The sequence below is a fragment of the Mirounga angustirostris genome, unplaced genomic scaffold (assembly GCF_029215605.1).
Source record: "Mirounga angustirostris isolate CCGP_5_RB_7025 unplaced genomic scaffold, mMirAng1.0.hap1 SCAF_2, whole genome shotgun sequence".
NCBI lineage: Eukaryota > Metazoa > Chordata > Mammalia > Carnivora > Phocidae > Mirounga > Mirounga angustirostris.
In genome coordinates, this window is record NW_026991710.1 from 153479639 (window position 1) to 153497366 (window position 17728).

At 41.4% G+C, this 17728-nt stretch overlaps 1 protein-coding gene across 1 annotated transcript in view; it reads left to right on the forward strand.

Moving 5' to 3' along the window:
• The window catches only part of NUGGC (nuclear GTPase, germinal center associated), a 45679-nt gene extending 32346 nt beyond the window's left edge, over positions 1-13333 (forward strand). Inside the window, exons 13-18 of the mRNA XM_045879338.3 lie at positions 1869-2026; positions 3767-3905; positions 4974-5082; positions 5764-5900; positions 8160-8250; positions 12486-13333. Of these exons, the coding sequence (XP_045735294.1) occupies positions 1869-2026; positions 3767-3905; positions 4974-5082; positions 5764-5900; positions 8160-8250; positions 12486-12625 (774 nt within the window). The 3' untranslated portion in view covers positions 12626-13333. The remainder of the gene's footprint in view (positions 1-1868; positions 2027-3766; positions 3906-4973; positions 5083-5763; positions 5901-8159; positions 8251-12485) is intronic.
• Positions 13334-17728: the final 4395 nt, after the last annotated feature.

Sequence of the window (17728 nt, forward strand, 5' to 3'; positions counted from 1 at the left end):
TGGGGAAAGGTCAGCCCGGGCATGAAGTCTTTCGACATCCACCCCCCCACGCACACACAAACATAACTTGGCCACATAAAAGTGGGCTTTGGGCCTGGAACACTTCCTTACCGAGAGATAAAAGAGGCCTCAGCCTGTGCTGGGCTTATCGCCTTGCTTGGGAATATTGTTCTCTGCTTTATGCTCAGTGAGTACTTCTTTGTTCTGCTTAGCATAGGCGTCCAAGGCCCTTAGGCAAGCTCCCAGTTTTCTGTATTTCAGATCCCGGGTCCTTGTACTGCACACAATGTGGGATGTGTGCAGGAGCGTCATCCGCAGTAGCTGTGGTGTGGGTCTGCTGGCCGTAGGGGACCCATGCATTGCAAAGGCTGGATCTTGTGCACATTTTTTCTCCTCTTGCTGTCAGTAAACGCTGTACCACCTGAGCCTAGTGTGCAGATTGTCTGTTCTCGGTGACCTTGACTCATGCACTTGTCGCTTCTCTGCCTTTTAATCTTAGACGCACAGCCTGGCTATCTTGTGAACCGCGAAACAGCGGCCAAGCCATATCTGAATTCCTGACCCACAACACTAGTGAGCGGTATTCAATAAATGTTTTTTGTTGTTTTAAGCCATTAGGTTTGAGGTAATTTGTTTCATAGCAATAGATAAGTAAGTCACTCTGGGGGAGAACGGCTTCTTTATGATGCTAAAAGACCCCAGATCACCAAAAGTGAGTAAGTGCGTTCTGCGAAGGTAAAGACACAAAATGGAGACCATTCCTTTGGTCTCCATGAAAGGAAGGAGCAGTTCGGCCATCTCCAGGCCTTCACAAATTTTCCCATGAATTCTCCTGTCTCATCAGTTCTGTAATGGCATTTTTCTCGGTGACTACAAACATGTCTAAGGTGTCTTTGATAGGCCACTTTCCTCTATGATCAGAAATTTGGGCAAACATTTATATGCTGACATCATATCATTATGTAACATAGCAAAATAACCTAAAATGTGTAATAATAAGAGAGTGGTGACATGAATTAGGTTATATCCACTTGATATTATATTTTGTGGATATTGAAATAATTTTTGAAAGTATTTGCAATGAATTGAGGAAATGCCCATGTTATAATATTAAGTGAAAAGGACAGAATATTAAAACATATATGGTATGATGCCAATCATATCTTACAACATAGCCTTGCATTTGAAACAGAGTTCCTTAAAGCATATATCATTGATCACAAGAACCTCTACTGAAATTTTGGTCAGTGCTTATATATTTTTAATCTCTTTACTAAGGATCGCCATCTGGGTAAGATTTATCAATGTCTCTGTGACTCTCGCTTCATCGTATTTTTTTGCCTCTGATTTGTGAATTTATTTCTCTGGGAAAGAAGTATTATGAAGATGTACAAATCAAATTACATTTCATTAGACATGTAACAAAAAGTATTAAAAAACAACTTCAGGCTTGCTTGGAAATTTGAAACCTATACCCCAGTAGGGTCGTAGCACATTTTCATTTAAAAATTGCTCCTTTAACAAATACACCAGATGGTGAGAACATCAGGATGGATAAGACACCATGCCTGCTTCCAACAAGCTGCTGTTCAGGCAGCGAAGCGCAATAAGTAAACAGACAATTATAAGCTGTACGAGGAGATCGTGATCAAAAGCACAGGCTTCTCTGGAGCTTGAGGCATGACCACTGTGCCCTCTGTCCAGCTTACGCATATGTTAAAAGATCATGTCGTCCCTCCTCTTCCCTGTGATCCTTGGTCATAGGCTTTGGCCAAAGGCAATCTGATTCTGATCCCGTGACACTCTAGTTAACGTGTACTAACTAGAGTAATGTACTAACTCTACTATCTTATTGTTTAATTACCTAGAGGAGTAGAGGAAACCAGGGCTTTCACCAGACTCTGAAAGCTGTTTGCCTGAAGAATGGCATCTATGCCTCCCGGACCCTCGCAAGAATAGATCTGAACGAAGCCATCACTCAGCCCATCTATGACCAGATCGATCCCGTTTTTGGAGGCATTTTTAGGTAAAGGATTCTTTCTCTTGCTCCTTCGTGAACAAACAACTGAAGAGCATTGGGCCCGAGTCTCATCTCTAGAAGAATTTGTACTTTGGATCTGGAAGTGTAAAGAGTAGCTTGCAACTTGAGGAGGAAAGCTTAGTCTCTGGCAAAACACAAAAGCCTTCTTGGTTTGGTTTGCTTAATTCCTCATGGTGACCTGGAGTGCAGATGGAGATGTTGCTTTCAGACTAATATTGTGATTTCCAGTATTTTTCAAATATCTCATACATGCAGCAAGGGATACATTTTCTTGTGGCTCAGAGCCCCGGGCAGGTTATTTTGGTTGGAGAGTGTGGAGTTAAGCAAACACATGGGCTTTATAAATTTTCCTGAATGCAAAAAGGCAAAGAGGCTGACCCATGACTTTGTGTTTGTTTTTGATATACTGCGTGCTCACTCACTTACTAGCTGTGTGAGCTTCACGGTGCCTCCTTCCTTCCTTGACCTTTAGTCCTTTTCTCAATCAACAGAAGCAGACTCTCCTCATCCCCCAGTGCAGGAGCCTACCGCCAGGCCCCCTCTTTCGCCTCTGGCATTTCGCCACCTGCTGCTACTTGAACAGTTCTACCTTTGCTAGATTCTTACTCAGTGTTCCCCTGCCCTGCCCCCATCTTTCTTTAAACTCCTTTGGGATCATGCCATTCCATCTACTCTACCCCTGTTTACAAGTCTATAGCATAAACTCCAAATTCCTTAGAATGGCATTCAAGGGGCTTCTGGGTGGCTCAGTTGGTTACGCGTCTGGACTCTTGATTTTAGCTCAGGTTGTGATCTCAGGGTCGTGGGATCCAGCCCCACGTTGGGCTCCATGCTCAGCAAGGAGACTGCTTGGGATTCTCTCTCTTTCTGCCCCTCCACCAGCTCTCTCTCTCTCTCTCTGTCTCTCAAATAAACAAATAAAATCTTAAGAAAAAAGAATGCAATTCAAGACATTCCACCTGCCTCCAAGTGGCCTTCCCATTCTCTCCCCATCCTGTTTCTCAGTGCCAGCCTCCGTCTCCAGCCAGCCTGGAGGTAGCAGGGAGCAACTGAGATGTGTCAGGAGCTGTGCTAAGCACTGTGCATGCATAATCTCATCAGATCTTCTCAATAACCCTCTGAAGTAGCTTCTATTTACAAGAGGACAAGCTGAGATTCAGAGGACTGGATGCAGCTTTTCCAGTGTCACTCAGCTCACAGGTAGAGAGCCAAGATCTCAAACCTATGCCGTCTCCTCTATAACCTGCTGCTTCTTACTGTTGGGAGGTTCTGAAATTTTGTTAACTATGTTGTCCCCACGGGGAATAACTCCTCCTCCTTTTTGCTTCCCCAAAACTTCCCCATCTTTTAAGATGTAGTTCAAGTCTCACCCTTTCAAGTGGCAACCCCCTGGCGTGGGGAGACTGACTTTTGAGGTTGAACAGATCAGTGTCCAAAGCCTGGCTCTGCCACTTACTAGCTGTGTGGCTGTGCACCCATCAGCAACCCTCTCTGAACCTCAGTTTTCTTGTCTGTAAAATGGGCATCACTAGACTGGTTTCATAGGTTTTGATGTCCAGGACCTGGCACAGCACAGTGCCTGGCCCATGATAGGAATTGGATTAACTGTTGGTTCTCCTCCCCCTGGCTTAAAAGCGAATAAAAGGGGGACCAGCTAGTTCCTTCTTCATTTTAGCCCCACAGTAGCCGCTGTTGTCTCAACATTTTATTTTGTTTCTTCTGTAGGACTGGAAAGCCCACTGGCTCCACTTTGCTGCCTCACATAGAAGCTTTTAAGGACTCTCTGCAGGAGAAAATGATGGAAATTGGAGTAAGAAATGGCTGGAAATATGATAGCTACAAAAAAAGTTTCCTGATCCAGGAGGTGAGATGGTTGTAAAGGGGAGAGAGGGCAGTGAGGTTGGGCAGTGGCTTTCTTCCCAGCATGAGTTTGGAGGTGTTATGGGTCTCACCCCCCTTGTGCCCCTGGAGTGTCCAGGTCTGGGCATGTCTCATAGCAGGTACTCCGGGACACAAAGCACGGTGGGATGGCGGGGGGAGGGGGCGGAGAGGAGCGGTCCTGAGACTGCCATGGGGGTGTGGGGTGTGGGGGGTGGGACCCCGGGCTGGCTCCGTGCCACGGGAGGCAGGAAGTGCTGAGGTTGGAAGGAGACTCGGTGCCTAGGAAGAATCTTCAAAGAATCCTGAGATGTACAAATGTCTGAATGTGCTTGTAACACTTTCACTAACCTATAATTTTTGCCAATACTATGAAGTATTATCTAAAGCAGTGAAGCTTAAAGATGTGTCATTTTTTGCAGATCATTTTTAATTTTTGAGTAGTCAAGATTCTTGTCTGTGAGCCATTTTCCTGTAGGCTTAGTCTGTTCAGGCTGTTGTAACAAAACACCATAAACGAGGCAGGTTATAAACAACCTGTATTCCTCGTAGGCGACTGGAGGTGCAAGGTCAAGGTACAGGCAGATTTGGTGTCTGGTGAGTGTCCCCTTCCCAGTTCATAGATGACTGTCTTTTTACTGTCAAATCATATGGTGGAAGGGGCAAAGGAATTTGCTAGAATCTCTTCTGTAAAGAGAGCCTGGGGGCTCCCTCCTCATGACTTAATAACATCCCAAAGGCCCCACTTCCTAATGCCATCACCTTGGGGATTAGGATTTTAATATATGAATTTTGGGGGACACAGGTATTCATCCCATGGCACAGGCCCAGCCCAAATTATATGGCAACACTAGAGAAGAGTCCTGTGCCTCCCCCCTTAAGACAAAGTTCCTGCCTATGAGAAGCTCACAGCCTAGTTGAGGAAATGACATGTGGACAGCCAAGCATAATATAAGGCAGAGGGAAATGGTGACCACACACGGGAACAGCAGGTGTTCCCTGCTTCTATCAAAGGAATTGGCACAAATGGCCTTTTGTTAATGTGGATTTGCAGATAAGCGCCATCCTGGGAGGCCTGGAGGATTACATCCTCAGAAAGAAGAGGAGGATCTATGAGTCTCTCACCACCTCTGTCCAGAATGACCTGAAGCCCTGTTATGAAGGTGGGGGCTCCGGAGGGCAACCTGTCCACTCCTTCTGGAGTCTTTCTGGTCAGCTTTTTCTTCGGCATCCTTTTCTTCTGCTTTCCCCTCAGAGTATTTGTCCTCCTGTATCCTAAGTCCCTCTCAGACTCTTACTCCACAAATTGAAAACCAAGTAATTGCAAGGGTGGGGGGAGAAGTGATCCGTGAGTCATTTTTTATCTATGTGTTTCCAGTGCTTTCTGTCCACCCTTTCTTTATCTATTCGTCTTGCTTCTCCTCTCCTTGCTGCATCTCAGCTAATTAAACTATAAAATCCCTTATCCAATTCTCATTCTTATTCCCTTTAATTATTTGTAAACCCCCTTTCCAGCTCCTTCTCGTTTTGGCAGTCCCATTGTTTTTTTCTGGTGGGGGGCACTGGAATTTTGTAAACTTCTGCTTAATTCACTCATTAGATTTTCTGAATAATAGTTATCTAAATATTGAGAGTGTTGATTTTTTTTCTATCATGTGATTATTAAACAATTTCCACTGTGTGGAAAATGGTGCTATATATATGAATACGTGTGTGTGTGTTTGTGGATGTATACCTATGTTTGTGTATATATATTTTTTTTGTTTGCTTGCTTTTCTTTCTGATGCTAAAGATTTCTAAGCAAGTCCTTACTGTGGTGTGACCGCGGCTATCATTTTTGCCAGAGGCAGCTCAGATCGCTGGCAAAAAAGCGTGTGAGAGAATGAAAGATGTCATCAGAAGAGGGGTGGACCGGCAGGTCGACGAGGGCATGTTTGAAAGGGCTCAAGAAAGGATGCAGCACCAATTTCAGCAACTGAAGGTACACTACATCCATAGTCTGGGCCCCTTGGGGGAGCCAAAGAAGCGGGTACAGAAGATGGGAGAAGTAGTAGTCACTGGGGCCCATGTAGAGCCGATGCCTTCTGCAGAGGGGGCCCAGCCCATGGCCATGGCCAGGAGAGAAGGCCAACTGTCACTGGGCATTGTCCCTTCACTGCCCCTGCATGCTGGTGTCAGGGTCTCTATGAAGCTGTGACTTCAGGAATGCAGCCCCTCCGCCTCTCTCTCACGTCTTTCCTCTTTACTGGGTCATCAGTAGAACCACTGTGATAGCCAGATGGGGGTCCTAAGCTCTTGACATACATTCGCTCATTTAACTCCCCCAGCAAGCCTGTGAGGTAGGGACTATTGTTGTTCTCATTTTACAGATAGGAAAACTGAGGCAGAGAGAGAGGTGTAGCAACAGGCCCCAGAGCTACGAAGTTGCAGCGCTAGGATTTGGGACTAGATAACCTGGCTCCAGGGTCTCCAACAATAGCATAATCTCTAGACAGAATTTTCTTTTTTTAATGAGGGAAATGTCTAGTCTACATAAAATATCAATCAATCAATAAATGCCAGTAAACTATTATAGGTCAGTCAGTTATGACACCTAGCAGAGATTTTATGTTGGATTCTGTTTATCTCAGAAAACAGTTCCTAACAATTTCCTTGAACCTAAAGCATCTGTCAAGGACCCTTGGGCCATCTTGTCTCAGTTCTGGGTCTCTTTCCACACCACCACCCTCCCAAGTAATAAAAATTCTTTGTTTTAGTCCAAGCCACTGTTGGTCCCTCCTGGCCACATGTGTTCCCAAATTCTTCTGCCTCGGTTGGGACTTAGTTGACCCTCTTCTAAGCAGCTAAGGAACCTGGCTAGTTTTTTCCATTCACCTCTGAACCAACCTACTTCCTGAAATGTTTCCAACCTGCTTCTGCTCAGCCCTGTGCCTCCATCCCCGCCCCACTGCAATTTTGGAAAATACCTTTCTCCACAATATGAAGCATATAATTTCTCTTGGAATAGGCTAAGCGGCATCTCGTTTGTAAACCCCCTTTCCAGCTCCTTCTCGTTTTGGCGGTCCCATTGTTTTTTTCTGGTGGGGGGCACTGGAATTTTGTAAACTTCTGCTTAATTCACTCATTAGATTTTCTGAATAATAGTTATCTAAATATTGAGAGTGTTGATTTTTTTTCTATCATGTGATTATTAAACAATTTCCACTGTGTGGAAAATGGTGCTATATATATGAATATGTGTGTGTGTGTTTGTGGATGTATACCTATGTTTGTGTATATATATTGCTCTGCAATATATATATACAATATATATATACTGCAAATACTTGCAGATAATTGGCCAAACCCTATAGGACCCAGTCCCCATTGGGTATATAGAAATTGGCCCTTAAGGAGCCCCCCAAAAACAGTTCCACTAAAAAAAAAGTGATTTGTACATTGACTATGTACAAATGCTTCGTAAATGACAGAAGTGTAGGAAGTTGAAACTGGGCAAGGCCACATAGCGTCCCCATTCCCTGATCTTATGGACAAGGGGGCTGAGGGCCTGCATTACTAGCTCAAGGCTCACAACTAGAGCTGAGACTAGAGCTTAGGGTTCTTGGCCTGGTGTGTTGAAGAAAAAAAGCAAGAGTCAGTAGATCCACGCTTAAAACGAGGCTGTGTCAGACTAGAGGGAAGAGTCAGGTATTTTTCAAAGGTAGTCAAGAGATGGTTAGAAGAGGGAAAAGGGTTTTCATTGGTTGTAGGACTGAAATCAGAAAGAAGGCGTATCTCAGGCAGCTGAGACGGAGAATCAGGAAGGTCAAGTGTGGTGTGCTGCACGAAGCAGGTACTCAGTAACCATCTATCTCGTGACTAAGTGAACAATAAGATGGTGGCTAGTGACCAGCACTTCTCCTCTTCTTCCATCTCCGCAATTGCTGTTCTCTCCCCCACCTCCATGAAGCCTCCTTAGCTCCTGACTCAGTTGGTCAGCACCAGAGGTCCAATCCCACATGAGTCTTGATAGGCAGGAAAGGAGATGCTGAGACAAGTGGGATCCCCCAGAAATGTTGCCCTGATGACTCCCGAGCCATTTGCGGTACTCTAAGGTGGCCCACTCTTGGAATTGACTTTGATTTTGGCAACCCCAGTCTGTACACTCTCTGGTTGGGGGATTAGGTGGGGTCCCTTTCATAAGCTAACCTTTCCCTTGGGCTGTGCCATCCTAACAGAATGACCCTGCTTTATTGTACAGAATGGAATCACGGAGAAGGTGAAGGGCAGTATTGCCACCATGCTGACCCTTGCTTCATCCCAGGGGGATGGTCTCTACAAGGAGCTTGCAGGTAAATTCATGAAACTTTTGCATAAGCGGTGACCTTGCAGACACCCCTAGCTGTGGTTGCCCTTTGCTGGATTTAAAGAAATCAAGTTAGGAAGAATTTCCAGGGCATGGAATGGAGAGGATCATGACTGCCCCGCCCTTGCGGAGCACTCACTGGAGACCACGCATTATACTCAGGCTTTGTGTGCAGCATCTCATAACATTCTCATGTTAGCCCTCAGCCGGTAATGTTGCATTTTGCAGGTGCAGAAACAGAGACTCAGATTCAATAGCATGCCCAAGGATCCATAGCTGGAAAGTGGCAAATTCAAATCGATAACTCCGTTCTGCAGTCTCCATAAACCCATTCTTTGAAGTAGATACCTTCTCGTGAAAAGCCTCATTTTCTGGTGGTGGTGGAGAAGGGTTTCTCTTTGTCTACTAGGAGGCTGGGGATGCATTACCAGCTGCCCATGCCTTGTTGCATGTAATCATCTCTCTTCCATGCCGTGTGCTCCCCCAGACCTCCTGGTGTAAACCGGAGAGTGTAAAAAAGTGCAAAAAGCAATCGGGAAATTTCTAGCAAAATTAAAAATGCACGTATCCTTCGGCCCAGCAATCCTACTTCCGGGAATTTATCCCATGGTACCCTCATACACGTGCAGAATGGCACATGGATGAAGTTATTCAGGGCAGCATTGCTTATGATGTCAAACATTGGAACAACTCTAATCTCCATCAGTAGAGCCCTGGTTAAGTTAACTTATGTACACAACTAGTGGAGGACCATGCAATTGTTAGAAAGAATAAAGTGGCTTTTTTTATGCAGAGTAGCTGTATGAAACCATCTCCAAAATATATTGTAAGGTGAAAAAAGGCAGAGTGAAAAACTGTGTGTAGTATGTTGCCATCTGTGAGGGAAGAAAAGGAAACACATACGTATATGCATAAAAGTCTCCTGAGATACACAAGAAACTGGCCACACTGGTTGTCTCTAAGGAGAGGAACCTGGAGCCTGAAGGACAGGGAGGGTCCTTATTTTGCACTCTGTATGTTTTGTGCCTTTTATTTTTATTTTTTTAAAGATTTATTTATTTATTTATTTTAGAAAGAGAGCGAGCATGCGTGCGTGAGCATGAGCGTGGGGGGGAGGGGAAGGGGCAGAGGGAGAGGGAGAGAATCTCAAGCAGATTCCGCACTGAGTGTGGAACCCAATGCAGGGCTCAATTCCACAACCCTGAAATCATGACCCTGAGCCAAAATCAAGAGTTGGTCACTTAACTGACTGAGTCACCCAGGCACCCCTGTTTTGTGCCTTTTAAACTTTAAACTGTGGGCACAGTTGCCTGCTGGAAAAAAATAGATCTGATGTCCTTGCTGTATGTCAGAGTGAAAGTGGTCAGAGCTATTTCCAGAGTAAAAGCCACATTGCTGCTTCTAAGCATCTGTCCTACACTTGTCTCTTGCCCTGGAACTTATTATTTCCCATCTCTGGTTGGTAAGATGGACCTCTAATCTGTTCCTAATGATCTCTCAGGAAGGTGCTATAACTCCCTCACCCTATACTTTATTGAACTATCTCTTGACCTTCCGACTAGGACTTCACAGGAAACTATTACAAGATTATAGTCATCCAGGAATTCTTAATCTCAGGAAACAAACTGAGGGTTGCTGGAGTGGGGGGTGGGGTGGGAGGGATGGGGTGACTGGGTGATAGACACTGGGGAGGGTATGTGCTCTGGTAAGCGCTGTGAATTGTGCAAGACTGTTGAATCTCAGATCTGTACCTCTGAAACAAATAATGCAATATATGTTAAGAAAAAAAAAAAAGAAGAAGGTAGCAGGAGGGGAAGAATGAAGGGGGGCAAATCGGAGGGGTAGACGAACCATGAGAGACGATGGACTCTGAAAAACAAACTGAGGGTTCTAGAGGGGAGGGTGGTGGGAGGATGGGTTAGCCTGGTGATGGGTATTGAGGAGGGCACGTTCTGCATGGAGCACTGGGTGTTATGCACAAACAATGAATCATGGAACACTACATCTAAAACTAATGATGTAATGTATGGGGATTAACATAACAATAAAAAATGGGAAAAAAAAAGATTATAGTCATCCAGTTATGTCCTCTTTAAAGAACTCCTGGGGTGCCTGTGTGGCTCAGTTGGTTAAGTGTCTGCCTTTGGCTCAGGTCATGATCCCAGGGTCCTGGGATTAAGCCCCGCATTGGGCTCCCTGCTCAGCAGGGAGTCTGCTTCTCCCCCTCCCTCTGCCCCTCCCCCTGCTCTCTTACTCTCTCTCAAATAAATAAATAAATAAATACAACCTTAAAAAAAAAATAAAGAACTCCTATTCACCAAAGGTTTTCCAACTGTCCAAATCTCCCACACAGAAAATGTTCACCTGAATTTGATGTAAATTGCTCCTGCCACAATTTAAGATCATTTCCCTTTCTTTCCATCGACAGCAGATATATACTATGTAGGGAGTACTGTGCCAGGGGCCAAAGAGGTCTATAACAGTCCCTGCTCTGAGTCTTACCTGCTTGGTAAAACAAGATGTGTGAGCATGTAAATTAAATTAGTAGATAGTATGCATTCACTGCATAAGTGATTGTAATTACCTCCTAGGTACTGAGTAGTATTCTAGATGTTGAGGATACAGCAGTGGACCAATAAAGACAAAAATCTCTGCCTTCATGGAGCTTACAGCCCAGTGGTCAGAAGGCAGGCACTAAGCAGAACAATAAATAAAATATGTGGCACGCAAAACGTGATAAATGCAATGGAGAAGAATAAAGCAGAGAAAGGGGAGAGGGAGGGCTGGGCGTGGGAGACATGGTGATCAGGGAAGGTCTCACTGGGAATGTGACATTTAAAAAAAACCTGACAGAAGGAACACACTTGACCACCAGATTATTCAGAAGACAGTGGTTATTCAGGGCCAGGATGTTGGGGAAGTTTCATGTAATCTGGGTCCTGGAGTAGAGCCTGAAAGGATAAGTTGGATTTATGAAGCAGTGAGGAGAAGGGAGACTTTCCAGACTCAGAAGCAAGACAAATAGACTCAAGGTTCTGATTCCCTCCTTGGTCATGAGTGCCATCGCTGGCCAGGCTCAGGATGGGTGAGTCTAGGTAATGATATGGAACGTGTAGAGCCAAGGTGGATTGGAAAGGCATTCAGGAGCAATGCCTGAACCAACCTCAGGGTCAGTCTGAAGTGTTCCTTCAAAGAGGATTGTGGTAATCAGAGTTCTCTAGAGAAACAGAACCAATAGGATATGAATATGTGTGGATGGATGGGTAGATAGATGATAGATAGATAGATAGATAGATAGATAGATAGATAGATAGATAGATAGATGGTAGATTTACTTTAAGAAATTGGCTCATATGAATGTGAAGGTTTGCTGAGTCCAAAATCTGATGGGGGATGCCAACAGGCTGGATACACAGGAAAGACTTGAGTTCAAGTCCAAAGCAGTTTGCTGTAGAAGAAGGAAGAGCTAATGTTGCTGATGAAGTCCAAAGAGCTAATGTTGCTGATGAAGTCCAAAGGTGGTCTGCTGGAGAATTCCCTCTTGCTTGGGGACACCGACTTTTGACCTGGCCAGGCCTTTACCTAATTAGATGGGGCCCACCCACATTGTGGAGGACAGTCTGCTTTACTCAAGGTCTGCTGATTTAAATGTAAATCTCATCCAAAACTATGCTCACAGAAACTTCCAGAATAATGTTTGGCAAAATATCTGGGCACCATAGCCCAGACAAGTTGACATCTAAAATTCACCATCATAAGGATATAATTTGATTGCTGTTCATGAGTGAAAACCCAAGAGGCCAAAACAAAGCAAATTTACCTAGAATGAGAACTGCTAGGAGCAGAGGGTCAGGGGAAGGAGAGAGAAGCCTGGAGAGGACTTAGGGGGGTTTATTTTGTGGTGGGCTTTGGATCTCCTTTCACTGAGCTCTTGTGAAGACTTAGTAATGACCCAGTGATCTCCTGGATCTTTTTATGTGTAGGTTTGTGTTTCTTTTGAGGGTGACCCCTATGCTGAGATAAGCCTTAAGGTAAGAGCAAGAGTGCCCAGTTTGATCAGGTTTTTTTTTGTAAAATAAATTGATCGGACTATCTGATCTCTAAGTTTCATTCCAGATATCACGTTCTGGGAGAAGTGACGAGGTCCTCAGGAGATTTGTTTTCTGGGGACATTTCTGAAAATGACACTAACTCCTGATGCATACTTTTGCTCTTCTGTAGATGTCAAAAGTGAATACAAGGAGATGGAAAAGCTACACAGAAGCCTGAGGGAGGTTGCTGAGAATGCAGTACTGCGGAGGGGCATGCAAGATTTCCTTCTGAGAATGTCCCCGAGCAAAGCTGTTCCCCCCAAAGCATAAATTTAATTCTTAGGGCTTAGAACCAAGTAGATGAAAAACAAGCCTGATGCCAAAGAACCAGAATCACTTTTGTTTTTAAAAATCTAATAAAGAACATCTTCCAACCGTTTGGACTTTATATACAATATAAAATTCAAAATATTGTTACTTCTGGCATCAGCTGACTGCTGAGCAACATCATTTCATTTTTATTTGATAGCCAAAAAGAGTCATCTTGAGTCCCTAATGGAGTTCTAAAGTTTTAGGGATAAGAAACTCATGCTTCAGCAAAGAAAAATATCTAAACATTGAAAAATAAATATTATGGAAAAAAAAAACATTGCAAAAAACAAAGCTTTATTTAAGGACCCAATTCTATTTCCCGTTTTAATACTAATGAGACTTTTGGGTAAGGAGGTAACATCGTGCCATGGAAGCAACATGGGTTTAAAGCCAGATGGACGAGAGACCTGGCCTTCCCACTCCCCAGGAGTGTTATTTAAGATCAGTACTTCTCAAACATTTTGATCTCAGGACCCTACACTCTGAAAATTTATCGAGAAATCTAAAGAGCTTTTGTTGATGTGGGTTGATATTTACTGTATTGAAAGTTAAAACTGACAATAATTGGAAGCAATTATTTACTAATTCATTTAAAATAAACTTACTATATATTAATATAAAAACATATTTTTATGAAAAAAACTTTTCAAAAAATTTAGCAAGAAGAGTGACATTATTTACACTTTTGCAAATCTATTCTCTGGCTTAATAAAAGACAGCTGGATTCTCTTATCTGTTTCTGCATTCTGTCATGATATGTTTTTGGTTGATGTATACGAAGAAAATACAGATTCACACAGATATAGAGTTGGAATGTGGAAGAGTATTAATAGCCTTTTCAAATAATTTCTGGATATTGTTCTTTGATACTATGATCTTGACAAAAGATAGTTTCTTAAAGGCTAGTTACAGTATAGAATCTGAAATCATATTGGTGAACTTTTTCATATTCTGTTACATTAAAATACATTTCTATCTCACAATTTGAATGTATCTTTACCAATGCATGATTCTGTGGCATCAGTCATTTTGAAAATATTTGTTCACTGAATTAAGCAGATCTTCTGATATTTCATTATATAATATCCTAAAAAATCATACTTGTTAATATCTCTCCCAACTTAATCAGGAAAGTCTTGAAGTATTCTTCAAGAAGCTGTTAAGTTCATGGAGGCAGATACAAGTTTTATAAAATTCTAATTTTTTTCCTAAAAGTTTATCTTATGATTGGCAACAAATATTGTCAGTTACTTCCTTTGAAGAGGTAGGCTCATTTTGATTAACCATAGTTTGTCTGTCAGTTATTAATTCAAGTATAAATAATGTTCTATGGGGGAAAAGTCAAATTCAGCTGACAACTCAATCATACAAGTGTTTTCCCTTGAGGTAGTAGAAGTGTCTTAAGTGCACTGCCCTTTTTGTCACATAAAATCACAAAATAGCATCTTCTTAAGGATCAATAATTAATGGAACTAATAACTTCTGTTTCATTAGGAACATTCTTAAGTGAAACTTGCTTTTTTTTTAAACTGAAAGTACACAGTGAAAAAAAATAATAGTTACTAGTATAGTTTGGTGCCACCACCTTGGTTCATGCTAAGGTGCAAGTGGTTTTGTCCACCTTTGTTTTTAAATCTTTAGTGCAAGTGTCAACATGGTTAAAAAAAAAAAAAAGACAAACAACATCTTAGTATTATCATAAAAATAGTCTGACCTAGGAGACCCCCAGAAGTGTTCCAAGGGCCACACTTTGAGAACTACCGGGCAAATTATTTAAACTGTTTGAGTTTCAGGTTATTTATCTGTAAGTAAAATGGCAATAATAGTAATACCTACCTTGACACTGTTAGAGTTGTCAGGAAGTTTGAAATCATGCTTAAAAAGTATTGACACATGGTACTTAATGGCACTTGATAAATGGTTATTTTGGGGCAGAATAGGGGTGGCATGTTTTAATGGTTGTTTGTCAGAGACTTGAGTTTTGATCCCACCTCTACCTAGTACTAATAGGACCTTTGACAGTTCCTTAACATTTCTAAGGTTTCATTTCCTCATGTACCAAAAGAAGGAAGTGAACTGGATGATTAAAAAAGTTATCCCTTATCCCTAAAACTTTTGCTGCATTGAAATTCTAGGATTTAAAATCCTTCCATTTTTATTTTAATGTTTTCTGCCTAAGTAAGATAAAAAAGTATTCATCCATGTAGATGGGTCTCAGTGCGTCTCGGGTCCTTTTCATTTTAAACTTCTAAACACACACATTGCAGTTTGCGTAGTTTCACTGTTTATTTTTCAAGTGAGGGATGTGGAGGACTTCTATTTCCAGCCATGATGGAGTAACAAGGACCAGATTTACCCTCTGATGTTAAGCTACTAAAAAACCAAACAAAATTTATGAAACAACAGTTTTCATCTATAGGAAAATAGTATAGGACAATGATCCCTGAAAGAAGGGAGACAAACAAGGTAAGCCCTACAATTGCCCCATCCTGCTGCCTAGATAGAGTTTCCAGGCCACTGTACAAGGAGAGGGAATCCAAACAGAGCCTGACAGTCTTCTTGAGTTAAAGAGACAGAGTTCAGAGTTTGGGGAATCCAAGATGCTTAGAATTCACAGGGTGGATTACTGTGGAGAAGAGAGCTCTATACAGACAGAAAGCTCCAGAGATATGAAGCAGAATTCTCTCAAATCTTTAACTGAGTACTGATTAATACATGAAACTACCAAGAAAGAACCACTGGAAAGGAGCAGGCAGAAAAATCCCCAAATCCCATATCAAGCTAGGAGTAGCTAGAGTGGAAAAACCTTCCTACACATGGGGCATCAAGTAGAGTCCTCAGGAGAATATTGCCTTAGTAGTGGGTCCAAGATAGTCCTAGACCACCCACCTAACAGAGATTAAAAACAAACCTCAGAAGGATCAAAGTCTTTACAATTAACTGAATCCCAGAACAAAACACAAAAACATTTAAAGGAATAAAAAAATCCAGCACCCAACAATGGAAAATTCACAATATATAATATCAAAACAAAAATTACCAGGCATGCAAAGAAACAGAAATATGACCTATAACGAAGAGAAAAATCAATAGAAGAGACCCAGAAATGACACAGGTGATAGAATTAGTAGACAAGGATATTAAAATGGCTATTATAAATTTACTCTAAACACTAAAGTGGATAGGATAAAGCATTAACATAAGGAGAGAAATGGAAAAAATTTAAAAAGACCCAAAGAGAACTTCTAGAGATTCAAGATTTAATGTTCAGATGGGATTAACAATAGAATAGATACTACAAAAAAAAATATTAGTTTAAAAAAGGCAAATTGATACTTTGAGGTAATCAATATATTAGTTAATTAACTTGATGGAAGAAAATTCTTTCACAATGTATACATATATGAAATCATATCAAAACATCATATTGTAAAATGAACATAGGGGAAGGAGAAAAAAGAGAGAGACAGAAAGGGGGAAGCAAACCATAAGAGACTCTTGATGATAGAGAACAAACTGAGGGTTGATGGAGGGAGGTGAGTGAGAATTAAAATATTGTTTAAAACAAAAATAACAATGAGGTTTATAACATGAGGTTTATATCATGTAGAATTAAAATATATGACAATAACACAAAGGCCAGAGGAAATGGAAATATATTGTTGTAAGGTTTTTATACAATACTTAAAGTGATACAATATTACCTGGAGGTAGAGTGTTATAAGTTAAAGATGTATATTATAAACCATAGAGCAACCACTAGAAACAAATAGAGATATATCTAATAAACCACTTAAAAAGATAAATGGAATATTAAAAAAACTCAAAATCCTAAATATTCAGGAAAAGAGGAAAAAAAGAACAAATAACAGAAGGTAAAATAGAAAAAAAAACCCCACCAGATAGTAGATTTAAAACCAACCATATAAATAAGCACATTAAGTGTAGATGGTCTAAAACACTAATTAAAAGGCAGAGATTATCAAATTCAATTTTATTTATTATTTTTTAAAGATTTTATTTATTTGTCAGAGAGAGAGAGAGAACACAAGCAAGGGGAGTGGAAGAGGGAGAGGGAGAAGCAGGCTCCCCGCAGAGCAGGGAGCCTGATGTGGGGCTCGATCCCAGGACCCTGGGATCATGACCTGAGCCAAAGGCAGATGCTTAACCGACTGAGACACCCAGGTGTCCCCAGATTCAATTTTAAAAAACAAGATCCAATGATACATTGTCTATAGGAAACCCACTTTAAATGTAAAGACATATGTATGGTAAAAATAAAAGGATGAAAAATATGTAAGTGCAAATCTTAACCTAAAGAATAGCCATATTAATATCAGGCAAAGTAAATTTCAGAGCATGGAGTATTTCCAGGGGTAAAGAGAGTCATTGTGTAGTGATAAAGTGTTTAAGTAATCAAGAGGACGTAACAACTTTGTTATTTACCTAACAACAAAGTTTCAAAATACATAAAGCAAGAGCTGATAGAACTTGAAGGAAAAATAGCCAAATCCACAATTATAGTTGGAAATTTCAACACCTTCTATTGATAACTGATAAAACAAGTAGAGAAACTCAGGACAAATACAAAAGACTTGAACAACATATCAACCAACTTTACAAGTTGATATTTACAGAGCACTCTACTCAACAGGATCAGAGTACACCTTCATTTCTAGTGTACTTGGAACATTTACCAAGATAGACCAAATCCCGAGCCACAAGACAAATCTCAATAAATTTAAAAGTAATGAAATCATACAGAGTTTATTCCTGATCCCAGTGGAATTAAATTAGAAATCAATAACAGAAAGAAATCTGGAAAATCACCGAATATTTGGAAAGTAAACAACATAATTCTATATAACCTTGACAGTAAGTAAGGGCTGTTCATTAACATCTTGCTGGATTTATCTCTCTCTCCTCTAAATCTTAGTTTTGCCCAGATGAAATTACCTTGTTATTATCAGGAGCAGTGGACTTAACTCCAGACAAAGCTTAGAAAGTTAGTCAGAGCTGGCACTGACATGGGGCGATATGGTAACTGCCTGAAGAATGTAA